The 19531-nt window shown below is 47.2% G+C and overlaps 1 protein-coding gene across 1 annotated transcript; it reads left to right on the top strand.

Annotated features, from left to right (window-relative positions):
- The first annotated feature begins 3326 nt into the window (after nt 1-3326).
- On the top strand, nt 3327-16362 carry LOC129150444 (uncharacterized). Its single transcript, XM_054721786.1, is given in 11 exon segments — nt 3327-3500; nt 12202-12281; nt 12932-13030; nt 13032-13490; nt 13492-13536; nt 13538-13655; nt 13658-14682; nt 14684-15622; nt 15624-15970; nt 15973-16011; nt 16358-16362. Coding segments are annotated over 11 exon segments (3330 nt in total).
- Nucleotides 16363-19531: the final 3169 nt, after the last annotated feature.

Here is a 19531-nt window from a genome sequence, read left to right as displayed (position 1 = left end):
GCATCACAGCAACTCAAAGCAAAATTGCAACAGATAGATGGCTTTCAATTAAGACTACTAGTATTTATTCATTATGAAAATAAAAGAAACATGCATGTTTTATATTCCTATAGAAACCATGAAATCTCACCCTCCTGTTTTTTGCCTCAATATTGATTCCCTGGGATTGTTAAATACAACAAGCTCTCCAGTTCAAATCTGTAAGGCTACACTTAAAATGCCGTTTCCCGAATGTGAGCCAGTATTCCACTGACAGGAAGGAAGTTGTGCTGTAGACCTATCCTCCTGAATGGCAATTGACCTAACAGAAATTCGAAGCTGCCTTCACACTTTCATGTTGAATCATGTGAATATTTACTCTTTTATTAGATTCATCATCCATAATCACAAGTCCAGAAAGATGCTGGGGACGGCCACAGAACTCAGTATAATGAGGAGCTACTCCAAGCTGCCAGCTATAAATTTTAGCAACATGTATATCTTCCCCCAAAATAGACAGATGCAACTACAGAGGAGAAAGAGAAATTTAGCTTGTTCTGATATTTGGAATTCTGATTCTCATCTAGATGGGAGAGACTGTGCTGGTAAAAACATCAGTGTAGACAGAAAAGTGGCTCTCCACCAACATTGATTGGATTCCCCTGTAGGTTAATCAATCTGCAGCAGAATTAATTTTCTTTCTATTGTGATGATAACCTTCCCGGCTCTCTGCTAACACAGCAGATAGAACAGAGGATTGGAAATCAGAGGAACGGGGTTCTAATCCTTACTTTGCTATTAAATATCATGTGGCTGTGCACCTCAGTTAACCTCTTTGAGCTTCATTTTCCTTATCTGTAAAATGGGGACAGTAATCCCTGGTTTGACAATTTTTCTGAGTTTTAGTCAAACTCATAGCACGTTTTCAACTGAAAAGTGCTGTGTGCTTATAAAAGCTTTCCTTCGAAAGCCGTTCAGTGAGCAGAGGGCCTCCAGGAGTATCCTCCTGAAACCTTAGCCAAGGGGAGGCCCTCAGGTACCTTCAGCCTGCCCCATATTTGCAGTGAGCAAAGGGAACCCATATATCTGTCAGCAAATCACTGTTTAGGCTTCAGATTTCTAATCTAGAAACAATCTGAATAGTGAAATTGAAACTGATGTTTCTCATGTTATAAGAGGATTTGAACACTGAGTGTTTAAAACAAACAAACGTGAACTGTTGGTAAAATGTCAGTAATCCAGAGCTTCTGACCTGCTGATCAATTAGTCCATTCCTTGGACCTGTTTAATGAAATGTAACAAGATTTGGTTGTCATCCTCAGGTTCCCAGGTAGGAAGTGCTGGAGTAGACTTGAACCCAAGTGGTCTTAGTCACCATGTCAAAAGGTCCCATGAGGCTCCTGTCTTTGTTTCCATTGATATTTGAGAGTGGTCTCTAAAAAGCTTTGTTAAAAAAGGACAGTTGTCTGTCATTTCTTTTTATTAACAAAGAGATAATTTGATGATGGAGAGTGGAATTTGGGGATGGTTAAGGAAAACTTACAAAAAGGTAAAGCAAAAAGACTATTTAGCAAATGCAGTGAGGGTTAAGGATTATTGTAATAAGGAATTTTGTAACTATTCAAAGGTGAAATTGCTACTACTGTATGTTTTCCATATGCCTTTGTCTAGACAACACAAATAAACATACAACAACAAAAACTCACAGGCTGTCATAAAGTCCCAGATGCTCACACGTAGAATCTCAGTGCCCACAGAATTAAAGCTGTGAAATGGAGTGTGGACTATGAAATGACTAGCCCATAGAAATCGCACTCACCCCATTGCCAGGGACAGTTGGTGTTTCTTCAAAGGTACAGGACTACTTATATCTGACTTGAGACATTTAAATAAAATTATCGCTTGGTTGAGTTGTCCCAAAGTCTGTCGGTCACACAAAATCCCCAATTGACAACATTTCCTAAAATTTGATGATATTATAAATGAAGCATAAATATGGCACAAATAATGCTGAATTCATTGGTAGAATTTAAAAAATAGTTAGTTAATATACTTCAATTAAGTAGATATGTATTTTTTCTTTATAACATCATCAATATTTTGGAATTTTTATCTACACTAATAAAAGATGCTAATTGACCGTACCTCCACTATGCCCACAGCCAATTAGGAGTGATATGCAAATTAACCCAACAAAGATGGCAGGTAAATTTGCATATGCAGGTGAGGTGGGCAGCACCTGACACTGCCTGTGGGGTCCAGGCCATGATTGGGACAGGGCAGGCGGAGCAGGCAGTGCCAGACGCTGCCCATGGGGTCCAGGCCACCATTGGGGACTGGGCAGGTGAGGCAGGCAGTGCCAGACGCTGCCCATGGGGTCCAGGACATGACCGGGGACCAGGAAGGTGAGGCAGGCAGCGCCAGATGCTGCCTGCGGGATCCAGGCCACGATCAGGACCCAGAAAAGTGGCCAGACACCGCCCACAGGGTCCAGGCCGCAATCGGGACCAGGCAAGTGGAGAAGGCAGTGCCAAATGCCGCCCGTGGAGTCCAGGCTGCAATCGGGACCAGGCAGGTGGAGGTGGCCAGCATCTCTGGGATCACTGTTTACCCCTGGGCTGCCTGAGGACACCAGTGGAGCAGGCCCGGTTTGAACATTTTAATGAAAATGGGATGCCGCCGAAGCCGGTTTGGCTCAGTGGATAGAGCGTCGGCCTGCGGACTCAAAGGTCCCAGGTTCGATTCCGGTCAGAGGCATGTGCCTTGGTTGCGGGCACATCCCCAGTGGGGGCTGTGCTGGAGGCAGCTGATCGATGTTTCTCTCTCATCGATGTTTCTAACTCTCTATTCCTCTCTCTCTTCCTCTCTGTAAAAAATCAATAAAATATATTAAAAAAGAAAAAAAAAAGAAAATGGGATGCCTGTGCCCCATCCCTCCATGCCACGTCCCTGGCGAGGAGAGGGCAGTGGGCAGTTAGGAGGCACCGGGGCTCAGAAGGGACTGGGAGCAACCTGCAGGCTCGCTACCAGGAAGAGGCACTGAACCATGAGGATGCCGAGGGCTGGCTGATGGATGCGCAAAGGTGCAGAGGAGGCGGCTCTCGCAGGCGCTGATCTTGAAAAGCGCATCGACAGCCTGATGGACAAAATCACCTTTCTGAAGAAGGTACATGAAGAAGATTGCTGAGCTGCAGGCGCAGATCCAGTATGCTCAGATCTCCATAGAGATGGATGTGTTCTCCAATTCCGACCCCTCCACCTCGCTCAAGGACTTCCGTGCCCAGTATGAGAAGCTGGCTGCCAAGAACATGCAGAATGCCAAAGAATGGTACAAGAGCCACTTCACCATGCTGACCAAGAGCATTGCCAAGAACACCTACACTGTGCACGCCACCAAGGACGAGGTGTCCGAGAGCCACCACCTGCTCAAGGACAAGACCCTGGAGATTGAAGCAAGCTGGGGCATGAACAAAGTGCTTGCAAAGCAGCTGCAAGAGTTGGGGGATAAGCAGAATGCAGACGTTAGTGCTATGCAGGGCACAATCAACAAATTAGAAAATGAGTTGAGAACTACAAAGAGTGAAATGACACTATATTTAAAAGAATACCAGGACCTCCTCAATGTGAAGATGGCTTTTGGACATTGACATTGCAGCTTACAGGAAACTCTTGGAAGGTGAGGAGACCTGGCTCAGTTTCACCAGTGTGGGAAGCATAGCCAGCTGCTACTCCCAGAGTTCCCAGGTCTTTGGTTGATCTGCCTACAGTGGTTTAAAGACCAGCTCCTTCCCTTCTTAATACACCAGCCACGTCCAGGAGGAGCAGATCGAGGTGGAGGAGACCATTGAGGCTGCAGAAGCCGAGGAAGCTAAGGATGAACTCCCTTCTGAAGGAGAAGCTGAAGAGGAGGAGAAGGAGAAGGAAGTGGCTGAGGAAGAGGAAGGAGACGAAGAGGAAGAAGGTGCCAAGGAAGAATTCGAGGATGCAAAGGAGGAAGAAGGAGGTGAAGGTGAAGGAGAAGATGCCCAAGAAGCTGAGGATGAGAAGAAAGATGAAGGTGCTGGGGAGGAGCAAGCAACCAAGAAGAAAGATTGAGCCCCCTTTTCTTAATTATTTCAGGAATAATCCTCCTGAAACCAGGTCAGCCCCATCACTAACCAAGCAGTTGAGTTCCCAATACTATATGAATTAAGAAGTCAATATATATAACACTAGTGGCCTGGTGCACGAAATCCGTGCATGGGGGGGGGGGGGGCACGTGTTCCTCAGCCCAGCCTCTGCACCCTCTCCAATCTGGGACCCTTGAAGGATGTCCAACTGCTGGTTTACAGGGATCGGGCCTAAACTGGCAGTTGGATATCCCTCTCACAATCCGGGTCTGCTGGCTCCAGCCGCTCACCTGCCTGCCTGCCTGCCTGATTGCCCCTAACCACTCTGCCTGCCGGCCTGCTCGCCCCCAACTGCCCCGCACCGCCGGCCTGCTTGCCCCTAAATGCCCCTCCTGCTGGCCTGGTTGCCCCCAACTGACCCCCTGCTTGCCTGCTTGCCCCCTCCTCCCCTCCCCACTTGCCTGCTCAACTCCAACTGCCTCCCTGCTGGCCTGCTCACTCCAAACTGCCCACCCCCGCTGTCCTGATCACCTCCAACTGATCCCCACTGACAGCCTGCTCACCCCCAACTGGCCCCCCTGCTGGTCTGCTTACCCCCAATGGCCCCTGCTGTCCCATCCTGGTCTGATCACCCTCAGTGACCCAAGGTCCCAGACCCTCCTTTTTTTCTTTTTCTTTTTTTTTTTTTTTCAGCACCTCCTTGAGCAGAGGCCAGAACCGGCTGGAAGCAAGTATCTAGGATTTATTTATCTTCTATAATTGAAACTTTGTAGCCTTGAGTGGAGGCCAGGGCCGGCCAAGGCGGGTGGGAAGCTTGGCTTCCTCCATAGCCGGGGCAACCCAAGCCTCCTGCTTATTCCAGCTCCATGGCCGGCCACCATCTTGGTTTGGGTTAATTTGCATACTCACTCCTGATTGGCTGGTGGGCATGGCTTGGCGTAGTGGAGTGATGGTTAATTTGCATATTTCTCTTTTATTAGTGTAGATTCTGAGGTGACTCAGGTTGGACATTAAATGTTGTGCTATGACTTTTCTCCTCATGCAGAGTATCTGTTTGCTTGCAGAGTGGCTTCCTGGCTTGCTGCCAGCCTGTGCATGGTCCACACTTATGAGTTCAGGATCTATGACAATGTGAATAATTCAGATGTTTACAATAAAAACACATGAATATATGAATTCACTAATGTTAATGTTAAACTTCATAAAAAAAATAGTCCTTTGAATCCTTGGTGGTTAGAAATTAAAGACTTCAAATCATGTGCAATAAACAGTAAATAAAGTTACACTGAATGACAAAAAAAAATACATTAGGGGCCAGGAAACGTTCAAAGAACTGGGGAACCATTCCCAAATCAGGAAGGGAAGTCACAGGGTGTATATTATTGTTAAGAATACAGTATTTTCTACTACTTACAACATATACAATGTAATATATTAGATGCCTTCCTATTGCATGAAGTACATATTCTCATAGAGTAATACTGGTAGATATGTTATAGTTATGGCAGTATGTCACATCCTATCTATATTAATAAAAGGGTAATATGCTAATTAGAGCATGAGACCTTCCAGATGACTTCCAGACAAAGGCATGGTGGCGGGGCCAAGGCAGAGGTGGTTAGGGGTGATCAGGCCAGGAGGGGAGGGAAGTTGGGGGTGATCAGGATGGCAGGGGGGTGCAGTTGGGGACAAGCAGGCCAGCAGGCAGAGTGGTTAGAGGCGATCAAGCAGGCAGGCAGGTGAGCGGTTAGGAACCAGCAGTCCCGGATTGCAAGGGGGTTGTCCGACTGCCGGTTTAGGCCCGATCCCACAGGGGTCCCAGATTGGAGAGGATGCAGGCCGGGCTGAGGGACACATCCCCTCCCCCATGCACGAATTTCATGCACCAGGCCACTAGTTTATTATAAAAACACATTTGATAATGCATCCACTCACTAATTTGAACCCCTTCTTTGTACCAGGCAATAAGCTAGGTTCTGAAAATTTAGATATTACCATAATGCCCCTGTCCCCTACTTCACTGTCCTCAAGGTAATTTTAGGAGAGTAAGGTAGATAAAAGTCAGCCATCAGGCAACTGAAATGGGATATGTAATTAAAATGGTGCATGGTGCTATACCTGTTGCCTCAGGAGTGGATTAGCAAGGATTGGTGCCTTTCTTTTCATCTAAGAAGTAACTGGGCTTAAATCAGGATGCTGGTACAACACATAAAAAGGCAGAATACTCAGGCATCTAGAGGCAGTGGGTGGAGGGTTCAATAAGAAGGAGCTGAAGAAGGACCACAAGAAGTCAAGCTAAAGTAGATCTCCAGGTCAGGAAACTGTAATGAGTGGGCTCCTGAGGAGTCCACAGGTAAACTGCAAAGAAGTGCAATCACTTGGAAGCCTTGCCACACAGATGGTGTCTATGACCAGTTGAAGATTGCCAGGGGGAGTGGTCTGCAGCCGTGTCCATTAAGAACTAACACCCCCTGTGCCAAATCCATCCTGCCTGCTCCAACACAAATTCAAATGGTGAGGGGAGGAGTTGAGTAGGAGATAAGCTCACCCCCCAAATCCAATTATTGGTCAAACCTGGGCTGGAGAGAAGAAAGTGTTACATTGGGTATGAGGTTGTAATTTTAAATATGACTGGATTGATCTTTTTTATGAGACCTGAAAGTGACCAGCCAGCCATGGGATCCTCCAGGGATGTTACTGGATGGGAAAACCATTTAGAGGTGGTAATTTGAGAAATAATAAAGCTGTATTTTCTTTGTAATTGTGGTGGAGTTGGGGCCATTAAAAGTAATAATGTTACTGATATAATCCTACCTAATAAAATAGTGATATGCAAATTGACCATACCTCCGCTACACCCACAAGCCACACCCACCAGCCAATCAGGAGCTAGTATGCAAATTAACCCAACCAAGATGGCTGCAGCCATGGAGAGAGCAGGAGGCTTGGGTTTCCCCGGCAATGGAGGAAGCCAAGCTTTCCACCTGCCCTGGCCTGCCTTGGCCTCCGCTTGAGGCTACAAAGTTTCAATTATAGAAGATAAATAAATCCCAACAAAAATGGCGGCAGCCAAGGAGCTGGAGAGAGCAGGAGGCTTGAGTTGCCCCCGGCGATGGAGGAAGCCAAGTTTCTGCAGCCCTGGCCTGCTCTGGCCTCTGCTTAAGGCTACAAAGTTTCAATTATAGAAGATAAATAAATCCCCCCCAAATGGCTGTGGCCACAGAGCAAGCAGGAGACTTGGCTCCACTCAAGGCTACAAAGTTTCAATTACAGATGATAAATAAATCCCAGATACCAGGGCCTCTGCTTGGGTTGCTGGAGGGCGTGGCCAGCCTACAAACCACCACAGGCCCCTCACCCAGGCCACCCCATGCCCCAAGAGAACCCCCACCCTGATCTGGGACACCCTTCAGGGCAAACCAGCTGGCCCCCACCCATGCACCAGGCCTCTATCCTATCTAATCCTATCTAATAAAAGAATAATATGCAAATTGACCATCACTCAAACACACAAGATGGCTGCCCCCATGTGGTCAAAGATGACTGCCCCCACATGGACACAAGATGGCTACCACAAGATGGCCAGCAAGGGAGGGCAGTTGGGAGGGACCAGATCTGCAAGGGAGGGCAGTTGTGGGTGATCAGGCCAGCAGGGAGGGCAGTTGGGAGGAACCAGGCCTGTAAGGGAGGGCAGTTGGGGGGGATCAAGCCTGCAAGGGAGGGCAATTAGGGGTGACCAGGCCAGCAGAGAATGGAAGTTGAGGGCGACCGGGCCTGCAGGGAAGAGCAGTTGGGGGGACCCAGGTCTGCAGGGGAGAGCAGTTAGGGGTGACCAGGCCTGCAGGGAATGGCAGTTAAGGGTGACCAGGCCTGCAGGGGATGGCAGTTAGGGGCAAACAGGCTGGCAGGGGAGCAGTTAGACATCAATCAGGCTTCCAGGGGATTGGTTAGGGGGTGATCAGGTTGGCAGGCAGAAGCGGTTAGGGGCAATCAGGAAGGCAGGCAGGCGAGCAGTCCTGGATCCATTGAGGGGTCCCAGATTGGAGAGGGTGCAGGCTTGGCTGAGGGACACCCTCCCCCCGTGCACAAATTTCATGCACTGGGCCTCTAGTCTATACTAATAAAAGAGAAACATGCAAATGACCATCACTCTGCTATACTACCAGCCAATCAAGAGTGAGTATGCAAATTAACCCAACAAAGTTGGCAATGCCATAGCAACCAGGCAATGCTGGAGCTACTGGGGGCCGGATCAGAGACACAAACCCGCAGGCCTGGCACCCAGCAGCCTCAAGCCCCGTGGTCGAGGTGCTGGGGCTGTTGGGGTTTGGGTGGCAGCGGAGACACAAACCTGCAAGAAACCTGTGGAAAGGGAGATAAACTATCATAACTTTATCTCCCTTTCCACAAGATGAGAAAACTGCCTCTGGTTTATTTAGTGATGTGGCCCACACCTACAAGCACAGGGTATGTTATGACCACTCCCAGGAAGGTCTGGTCAGAATACCATCTCCAGGGAATAACGCTACTGTGGCAAATCATCTAAGAGAGGAAACAAACTTTTGTTGGGTTTATTCTGAAGGTCAGAGAACATGCCACCCCAATATATACTGTGTTGTTATATCGATGATCTTGAGTTGTGAATGCTTGAAAAACAGCAAATGCATTCAGAGTCTTTCACTGAAGTCTCCTGATCTGCCTAAAATCAGACCCCCCAAAAGGAGCTTAAATGTCATAGGTCCCCTTGACGGGAGAAGTGTCATCAGGCAAAGAAGACTGACTCCTGTCACAGGAAAGGAGAGTAGAAGTTGACATCATACCCAAACTTTGTTACAAACTATTTCCCCCGACCCCCATTCATCTTTCCTAAATATCATTACTCTCCTCTAAGAGGCCTGTATCTCCTGTCCCCTTTCCCTAGGAAGAAGGTATTTAAATCTACATTCTAAGCCACCTTAAGGAGTAACTCATTTTTCCCTGGGATCTCCCACATATACATGAGTTACACATGTTAATGAACTTTTGTTTTTCTCTTGGTGATCTGTCTTTCATTACAAGGGCCTCCACTAAGAACTCAGAAAGGTAGAGGAAAACTATTTTTCCTCCTTCATAATTCTATCTCAGGAAATCAAGTCCCCAGGTGCACACTGAGGTTGGTTCAAGTACCAAGCAGTTCTGGCTGACAGGAGGGAAGCTTCTAGGGAGAAATAAATGATATTGACATCAAAGTGGGACGGAGAGTACATGCATGGTTGCTGGTGGGAGTTTAAAGTGGTTCAACATTTTTGGAGGATAATTTGGCAAATTCGGTAGAAATGTTCAAGTACATCCAAGAGTCTTCTTATAAGAACCACATCTACTGAGATAAAGCACAAGTGCATAAGCCCTGGTCAACCCAGGATGCTACTGTGGGATCCCCTTCCACGATAGGAAAACCTGGAAACAACCTGCGTTTTTAGGACAAAGTGGCATCTATACTAATAAAAGGGTAATATGCTAATTAGACTGAACATCTTCTGGACGTCCTTCCAGACAAAGCCATGTTGGCGGGCCCAAGGCAGAGGAGGTTACAGGCGATCAGGCAGGCAGGGAGGAGCAGTTAGGGGGATCAGGCCAGCAGGCAGGTGAGCAGTTAGGAGCCAGAGGTCCTGAGGGGTCCCAGATTGAAGAAAGTGCAGGCCGAGCTGAGGGGACCCTCTTCTCATGCACGAATTTTGTGCACCGGGCCTCTAGTTAGCTAATAATAATAATAATAATAATAATAATAATAATGATAGGAAGAAAGCAAAGGGAGGCCAGATATTATAAGCATGGTCATCTGGACAGCTTCACCAGGAAGCTACAATGTCACTCCCCAGGGAACCACTGGCCCATTCCCTGCAGGTCACTGGGGGAAGGGGTCCAACAAAGGGGAGATGGATGTATGCACAGTGAAGTTGGGGTGATGTAGGGAAGGTGCTTGTTTATCAGTCTAGCCTGGAACAAAATTAATTGGCTAGCGGGCGTGGAGCCGCTGCAAGCTTGTGAAATCATAGAAGGTTAAAATCCGCAGGAATTCTCTCTCTCTTGTTCCTCTGACTTTGCTCATGCTTCCTTGAACTCAGCCTTATTCCCTCCATAGCCATGCGAACCTGACACACAATGGACTGCAGATGGGAACACAAGCTAAGCCAGCCAGTTGCTGGACTGGACTGTGCAAATATGGAGGAGAAACTCTAGACACTGGCTTTAACCCTAGCTCTCCTGAAGACAAATGGTACCTTTTTTTGGTGGGATGGAGAGGGATGGCTAATTTGATGCAAGTAAATATCACTCATTCTCCCATGTGAGTCTCAGAAAATTCCTTTTCTCGTGCCATCCCAAGAAGCCCACTTCCACTAGTATCAGGGGGCGACACAGAGAGCTCCCCACTGATAACAATAGCCACAAGTGTTATAAATAGGATATCAGTAAAAACAAGGAGTCCTTAAAAGGGACAACTAACATCATATTGGGATAACAAAGACTTCTCAGAAATGTTTACGGTTATGAGCAGATTATCACCTCTGTTAACCTCCCTGAGCCTTTTTTTTTTGGTCAAGTTACTTGAGTCAAAAGTCATTGAGTCATGTTAATTTTGTTCTTAACTCTAGATCACTGACTTTTAAAATAGCAAAGGCCTTGCTTTACATAATGTATAGTTTAATCTATTAATAGTTGTTGTTTTTTAAATAAGTGAGTTCCCTTTTGGACAGCCATGACTTCATTCCTTTAACTTGCTGACTCACTTTAAAGCATTTTGAGGATGGAGAGGTTTGTTCTCCAGTTGTAAAGAGAAGTGTGAGTGCCTAATGGAAGCATAGATTTCAAAACTCATGTCATTTGGCTTATTTGTGTCAGGAGGGGAAAAGGAAGGTAAGCGGAACAAAAGAACACCTACAAGACATTCTGAGGGACACCAGGGCCAGCACTTCAACAGACTTCCTGCGGAGCTGCTGCAGTTTCATATGCATTAGAATGGCGCTGGCCCTGAGGAGGGGGTGCTAATCCTGGCCTCATTGTTCCCCACCAGGTGTGCCTAAGTGGCTCCTGCCCACCAGCACTCCCCTCTCCCCTTCCCACTGCCTAGTGTGCTTCAAAGACAGACTTCCAGGAACTGAAACAAAGAAGTTGCTTCCTTCCTTTCATTCTTAGTTTCTTTTGCCTGATTTTTTTTTTTTTTTTTTATGTTTGGCTCCTTTTGTCTTGTGCCATGTGACCATGACTATAAGAAGTAAAATTCAAACCCCCTGACACTAGAGTGACTAAAAAGAATAGATTCTTGAACCCAAAGCAGCCATTTTATTCAGGATGCTTTTAGCATGCCTTTCTCTGACAACGCTTTCACGTTCCTATAATTAAGAGATTTCAAAACCTGGAAAACATGAATGGTTCTTGCTCATATATGCATATGTACACCCAGAATGACTCATGTGCTGCTTTGTGCAAAGGACCAAAATGTATTCCTTCGCAGTTTAGAGTTCAGCTTTCTCATCTTCGCTTCTTGCAAAGCTTGGTACCAGTTGTACACTGAGTGTTCCAAAGTGACTTATATGCTACAGTTATTTCAACTGAAAAAATATATATTTTTAAGTTGGAATAATAAAATTGTCTGATTTCACAAACTGAAACTTATTTTAGCTATAAAGTGCTGTTACATTTTTAGCATTGAAGAGTTGTAAAATCATAAAAGCCAGCATTTCAGTAAGGGCCTGAGGTCAGTTGAAGACAAGGTCAGTTGAAGACAATTAGAATAAGTCAGCCAAGAACGTTGAGATAGAAACCAGATAGCCATCTATGGCTGGGGGGAACCCATACCAAGAGCTTGTGTATACCTAAAGAAAAATGTTTGTATGTCAACAGACTTAATTGTCTTAATTGTTCCAGGAAGCAGAAAACCACAGTGGAAAGTTACCGGGTTGTAAAATGGAAAGACCCTGCCCCCTAAAGTGTATTTAACCTGTGTTCAAACCCTGCTTCGGGGCCCACAACCTCTGCTCTGTGTTCAGAGTATGTTGTGGGACCGGGCATGCCTGTACCAATAAACCCTTTGCTTTTTGCATGAGAAGCCTCTTTTGGTGCTTTGTGAGTGCGGCCAGCGTTCCGGGCGTTACATTTGGAGGTCCCACCGAGATTGCTGCAGCCGCCTTCAGGCTCCAACAGACGCTTCTTGGGGTAAGTAACTGCGCCTCTTGGATAGCGATCGCTTGTCCTTGTCTTCTGTTTGCTGTTTAGTTTGAGGGTTAAGGCTGGCAAATCTGTTTGGTCTGGTGGCTGTCGGGGAGGGGCGTAAGTCTCCCCCGACTGCGACGACAGACGTGTCCTCGGGTCGCAGGCCACATCCCCGGGGGACGCCCTGGTGGAATCTGGGGAGGCCCAGGGACGCCTGGAATCCTCCCATCTGGGGAGGCCCAGGGGCGCCTGGAATCCTCCCATCTGGGGAGGCCCAGGGGCACCTGGAATCCTCCCATCTGTTAGAGTACTCTGAAATTCTGTTGCCAGCCAGGTCAATTGGTGCTGTGAGACCTTTTGGATTTTTGTCTGAGCGTGTTGTGTTTGTCCTTGTCTTCTGTTCAATGTTTACTGTCATTTGTATGGTTCTTGTCATGGGTCAGTCCACCTCCACACCTCTGTCCCTGACCTTGGATCATTGGTCAGAAAGCCTTTCTGGCTCCTCAGTTCTCTCCCAGGACCCTGCCGACGATGTCGCAGACCGTGATGTTGCCTGTGAAACCAGCTACCCCTTCCCCGCCGCCCTCGGCCCCTCCCGTCTTCTCGGCACAACCTGATCTGATCCTTTTAGACTCTCCTCCGCCCTGTCCTAGGTTAACAGGTCTCGTGGAGCCCTTAATGTTCTCCCGTCAACCCATTTGGGATGGCTGTCAGCAACTCCTGGGAACCCTCTTCACCACTGAGGAGAGAAACTAGGCTCCTAGAGGCGCGGAAAAATGTTCCCGGGCGGGACGGACAACCAACGCAATTGCAAGACCGCATTGACGACATCTTCCCCCTGCGCCGCCCAGACTGGGACCCTGACACCCCGAAAGGTAGGGAGCATCTGTCCTCCTACCGCCAGGCTCTTGTGGCAGGTCTCCGGGCAGCCTCCAGGCGGCCCACCAATTTGGCCAAGGTAAGGGAAATCGTTCAGGGGCCCCCCGAATCGCCCACAGTCTTTTTAGAGAGGTTAATGGAGGCCTATCGGAGGTTTACGCCCTTTGATCCACAATCAGAGGAACAGAAGGCCTCGGTGGCCATGGCCTTTATTGGCCAATCAGCTGCGGATATAAGGCGTAAACTACGGTGCCTTGATGGGCTCCAGGATTTGACTCTCAGAGACCTAGTTAAGGAGGCAGACAAGGTTTTTCACAAAAGGGAGACAGAGGAGAGACAAGGCATTGACTAAAATCCTGGCCACAGTAGTTAGTAACACAAGAGAAAGGAAGTAGAAAGGGAGGGGACCTGGGTCCACGATGGCGGTCAAATTTGGACTCGGACCAGTGCGCATATTGCAAGGAGAAGGGCCATTGGAAAAGAGACTGTCCCAAAAGGTCCAGGACATGATGGCATGGCTTGAGGAATACCCAGATGCTTGGGCAGAGAAAGCCGGACTAGGGCTGGCAGAAAATCAACCCCCAGTGGTGGTTACCTTGAAGACCTCTGCAGTCCCAATTCGAGTCAGGCAGTACCCCATGAGTAGGGAGGCTCGTGAAGGAATCAGACCACATATTCAGAAGCTAATCCAAGAGGGGGTTTTGAGGCCCTGCCAGTCAGCCTGGAACACACCACTCCTCCCTGTCAAGAAGCCAGGAACGGGAGACTACCGACCAGTACAGGATCTGAGGGAGATTAATAGTAGGGTACAGGACATACATTCCACTGTACCTAATCCCTACAACCTTCTAAGCACCCTCCAACCTGACAGAACCTGGTCTACTGTATTAGATTTGAAGGATGCTTTCTTCTGTCTACGGCTTTGTGAAAGCAGCCAACCATTGTTTGCCTTTGAGTGGACTGATCCAGAGGCCGGGATAGCGGGACAACTGACCTGGACAAGGCTACCCCAGGGCTTTAAGAATTCACCCACCATTTTCAATGAGGCCCTCCACCAGGACCTGGGTCCCTTCAGAACCCGACACCCGGAGGTGACTCTGCTCCAGTATGTAGACGACCTACTGTTGGCTGCACCGTCTCAGGAGGAATGTGAGTATGGGACCCGTTCCCTATTGCAAGAGCTTGCTCAGCTGGGGTACCGGGCGTCAGCTAAGAAGGCCCAGATATGTAGGCGGGAAGTAACTTTCCTAGGATATACTCTCCGGGAAGGAAAGCGGTGGTTGACGGAGGCCTGGAAAGAGACTGTTGTGCAGATTCCCGTACCTGCCTCCAGGAAGCAATTCCGAGAGTTCCTGGGGACGGCCGGGTTCTGTAGGCTATGGATCCCGGGGTTTGCGTCATCAGCCGCCCCACTTTATCCACTTCTAAAAGGGGATGCGGAATTTTCCTGGGGGCCAGAACAGCAGCAGGCCTTTGACATCAAGGGGGCCCTATTGTCAGCCCCAGCACTGGCACTCCCCGATGTTGAGCCGAGAAGTCCTAACTCAGACCTTGGGACCCTGAAGGAGGCCAGTGGCCTATCTGTCCAAATGTCTGGAATCAGTAGCAGGAGGATGGCCCCGCTGTTTGAAAGCTATAGCTGCCGCCGCTCTGTTGGCCAAAGACGCTAACAAATTGACTTTGGGACAAAAATTGACCATCATAGCCCCGCATACTCTGGAAAGCGTCATCAGGCAGCCCCCAGACCGATGGCTCTCAAATGCACGCATCACCCATTATCAAAGCATTTTATTGGATAAGGATCGGGTAACCTTCAGGCCCCCGTCTACCTTAAACCCTGCCACCCTGCTCCCGGACGAAGCTGCGGATCCGGTCTTGCACTCCTGCCAGGACATCTTGGCAGAGGAAGCAGGAATTCGCCGCCACCTGAAGGACCTTCCATTACCCAACTCAGAAGTAACCTGGTTCCCGGACGGTAGCAGCTTCCTGCGAGATGGTAAGAGACATGCGGGGGCGGCGGTAGTCAGCAGAACTAAGACCATATGGTCAGCAGGGCTGCCAGAAGGGACCTCAGCCCAGAAAACGGAGCTAATTGCTCTCACAAGAGCCTTAGAATTGGCTAAAGAAAAAAAAAAAAAGGCTACCATCTATACAGACAGCCGCTATGCATTTGCTACTGCTCATGTACATGGGGCCAAATACCAGCAAAGAGGACTACTAACCTCAGCCGGAAAGGACATTAAGCATAAGGCTGAAATCCTTAGGCTACTGGCGGCCGTTCTGCTGCCCACCGAATTGGCTATAGTCCATTGCCCCGGTCATCAGAAAGGATCAGACCCCATAGCCGCAGGGAACCGGCGGGCAGATGAGGAAGCAAAGACAGCAGCCCTTCGAGGGGCAGAAGTTCTAGCAGACAGAAGTTCAAGTCCACTAGTAACTGAGACCCAAGAGGAGAATCTGACACCCACAACTGTTACAGCATGTTCATCAGCTCACTCATCTAGGTGCCAGAAAAATGCAAGAACTGCTGAGGGAGCAACCCTTTTCCTTAACTGCTACAGAAAACAAGAGGCTGATGGAACAAGTGGCTAAAAATTGTCAAGCCTGCCGGGTTGTAAATGCACATCCGTCCCAAGCCCCGGAGGGAAAGAGGCTAAGGGGGAATAGGCCTGGCCAATTCTGGGAAGTGGACTTTACTGAAATCAGGCCAGCCAAATATGGGTTAAGATTCCTCTTAGTTTTTGTAGACACTTTCTCAGGATGGGTAGAGGCCTACCCCACCCGGAGGGAAACAGCCCAAGTGGTGGTAAAGAAGATTATGGAAGAACTTTCTCCTCGGTTTGGACTGCCCCAGGTAATTGGGTCAGACAATGGACCTGCTTTCGTGGCCCAGGTAAGTCAGGGAGTGGCCAGGGTGTTGGGGATTAATTGGAAATTACATTGTGCCTATCGTCCCCAAAGTTCAGGGCAGGTAGAGAGAATGAATAGAACCATTAAGGAGACCTTAACTAAATTGACCTTAGAGACTGGCGTTCAGGACTGGACCTTGCTCCTGCCTTATGCTCTGTTTCGGGCTCGAAACACGCCCTCGTCCTCTATCTCACCCCTTTTGAAATTCTGTATGGAACCCCACCTCCGGTCTCAAGAATATCACCCATTCTAGGTAAAGACTCATTACCCTATACCCCTCTGCTTGCCAGGTTAAAGGCTCTGGAAGGGATCCAGTAATTTGTCTGGAAGCCGTTGGCCTCCGCTTATCAGCCAGGAGACCTTAAGGTGCCCCACTCATTCCGAGTCGGAGACTCGGTACTCGTAAGAAGACACCAGACTCACAGCCTAGAGCCCCGGTGGAAAGGACCCTACGTGGTGCTGCCGACCACCCCGACAGCAGTAAAAGTAGATGACATCACGTCTTGGATCCATGCCTCCCATCTCAAGCCTGCGCCGCAGCAGCCGGGACCAGAATGAACGGTAGAAAAGACTGACAGTATTAGACACTTGGGATCTGGGAGCAGTAGAAGACCCCACCAAACTCCCCCTGCTCATACGAGATGATGGGCACCATCCCAGCGGTGCCCATACCTCAGGGTGCAGTGATTCCCGCCAGGGGTGTGTTCTCGGTAACATTGAATTTTATGTATGCCCCGAGGAAGGGAGGGAATGAGGAAAAATAAGGACCTGTGGGGGGGCCTGAATCTCTATATTGTGCTGCTTGGGGGTGTGAAACAACAGGGGCAGCCTGGTGGATATGAGGTTCCCCAAGGGACTGGATACAGGTATTGAGGAATATCACGGGAAGAGCCAGTACTGATTGTGAAATACCAGCCCCTTGTGGGACAGGCATTCTATGTAACGGGTTAAACATTTCCCTCACTGAGAACGGGAAAAAATCAGAGAATCTACAGACATGGGGTCTTAGATTCTATACTCCGGGCTATGATTATGGATTATGGTTTACAATAAGACTGAGACAGGAAGCTGTCCCCGTACCTGTGGGCCCAAACCTTGCCCTTCGCCCACCAGCATCACTTTAATCAGGCAGCAATACTCAGCATTAGATGAATCTGAAGGTCTCTAGGATTAGAGACCGGCCACAGAAAAAGGGGGGAATGAAGAGTTGTAAAATCATAAAAGCCAGCATTTCAGTAAGGGCCTGAGGTCAGTTGAAGACAAGGTCAGTTGAAGACAATTAGAATAAGTCAGCCAAGAACGTTGAGATAGAAACCAGATAGCCATCTATGGCTGGGGGGAACCCATACCAAGAGCTTGTGTATACCTAAAGAAAAATGTTTGTATGTCAACAGACTTAATTGTCTTAATTGTTCCAGGAAGCAGAAAACCACAGTGGAAAGTTACCGGGTTGTAAAATGGAAAGACCCTGCCCCCTAAAGTGTATTTAACCTGTGTTCAAACCCTGCTTCGGGGCCCACAACCTCTGCTCTGTGTTCAGAGTATGTTGTGGGACCGGGCATGCCTGTACCAATAAACCCTTTGCTTTTTGCATGAGAAGCCTCTTTTGGTGCTTTGTGAGTGCGGCCAGCGTTCCGGGCGTTACAGCATCTCCTGTAAATTTACTTGTAATTTAGGAAACTGCTATTATTTAGCACAGTGATGGGCAACCTTTTGAGCTTGGTGTGTCAAACTTCGCCAAAAAAACTAAGCATAACTCGGGTAGTGTGTCACTTTGAGGAAAAAACATTATTTCGAGATATTTATAGTTTAAATAACATAAATGTATAATTGTTATATATAATTGTATTTAATAAACCAAAAACTAAATATTTAACTTACCTGCTTAGTGACTTCTTTGTTCATCCGTCAGTCGGTTTCTTTTGTTGGTCTTGATATTATTTAGCTTGTGTGGGGTGCCGTGAACTAAGATAAGTGAGGGGGAGGGGGAATTCTTTAACTAACCTGCCTATTAGTGACTTTTTTGTTGCTGAATTTCATTGGCTAAATCTTCAATTCAAGGTTGGTATTTTGTACATTTCAGGCCTAAGCAAGCGCTACTAACTTCATCTGTCAATCTGTTTCTTTTGTTGGTTTTGATATTATTTAACACTGAGAATAAGGCCTCACAAAAGTATGTAGAGGGAAAAATTGTGAGTAAAGCCATTGCTATATTCTTCAGAGTGCTAAAAGTATCTGGTAGTCGGTTCTAGGTACTCCAAATTTCCTGTTCCTAGTGGCACTCCTCTTGATTCTCCAAGTGGCACCTTTCTAGATTCTTAAGCTTTGACCTCAAGTTGACAAATACCTGAGCCCAGATACTGTCTTGAAATTCTGCAAGTTGCATCTCCAAATCATCAATTTGCATCCATTGGAAACCATTTAATTCCAAACTACTGTAGACTACTACATCAGGATACTTAATTATTTTCATGGTCTGGTCTAGACTTCTAAATTGACTAAATCTATCACTAAACTGGTCAAATAACGAGTCTAAAACATGCTGGTACTTCATATGCAAGAGTTCCATTTCATTTTGTACAGCTGCACTGGCCTTCTCAAAATACTTTGTTACTCGAGGAAAATACTTATAAGTTTTAGTTTCTACATCTCGCTTGAAAATTTTAACTTTACTTTCAAAAGCTTTTATATATCCAAACATAACGTCAATACTTTTGCCAAAACCTTGTAACTTTAAGTTCAGTTCATTAATATGAACAGAGAGATCTGTAAAAAACATCAGGGTGTTGACCCACTTATCATCATTAAGCTGAGGAAAGTTTCCCAGATCCTTATTGTCAAGAAATACCTTAATTTCTTCAAAGCACTCCACAAAGCACTCAAGAACTTTGCCTCGGCTCAGCCATCTTACATTATTGTACATCAGCAGTCCACTGTAGGTGGAATCAACCTCCAGTAAAAGTGCCAAAAATTCTCGCTTGTGAAGGGGGCGAGCAGCTATTAAATTAACTATTTTTGTAACAACTGACATTAAGTCGTTTAAGTCGGTGAATCCTGCCTTGGCACATAAAGCCTCTTGATGGATAATACAATGAAAAGGCACAATCGGATGTCCAATAGCTTCTGTAAACAATTTGACAAATCCGACTTTTTTCCCCACCATATTTGGTGCCCCATCTGTCGTCACTGACACAACTTTAGAGATATCAATGCTTAGGTCACGAAATGTTTGTATAACAACCTTACATATTTCGCTTCCTGATTTACTTGTTGACACTGATACTAACTTGATTAACTCTTCTCTCATTGTGAGACCATCAGAATATCGACCAATAATGGCCAACTGAGCATGTGATGTGACATCAGTAGTTTCATCAAGAGAGATCTAAAAATATTTACACTTCCTTATGTCTCTCTTCAATTGATGTTGTATGTTTGTGTTCAGTCTCATTATTCAATCTTTT

The sequence above is a fragment of the Eptesicus fuscus genome, chromosome 2 (assembly GCF_027574615.1).
Source record: "Eptesicus fuscus isolate TK198812 chromosome 2, DD_ASM_mEF_20220401, whole genome shotgun sequence".
Lineage (NCBI taxonomy): Eukaryota > Metazoa > Chordata > Mammalia > Chiroptera > Vespertilionidae > Eptesicus > Eptesicus fuscus.
Note: the sequence above shows the minus strand (reverse complement) of the source record. Positions and strands in the feature narration are given on the sequence as shown.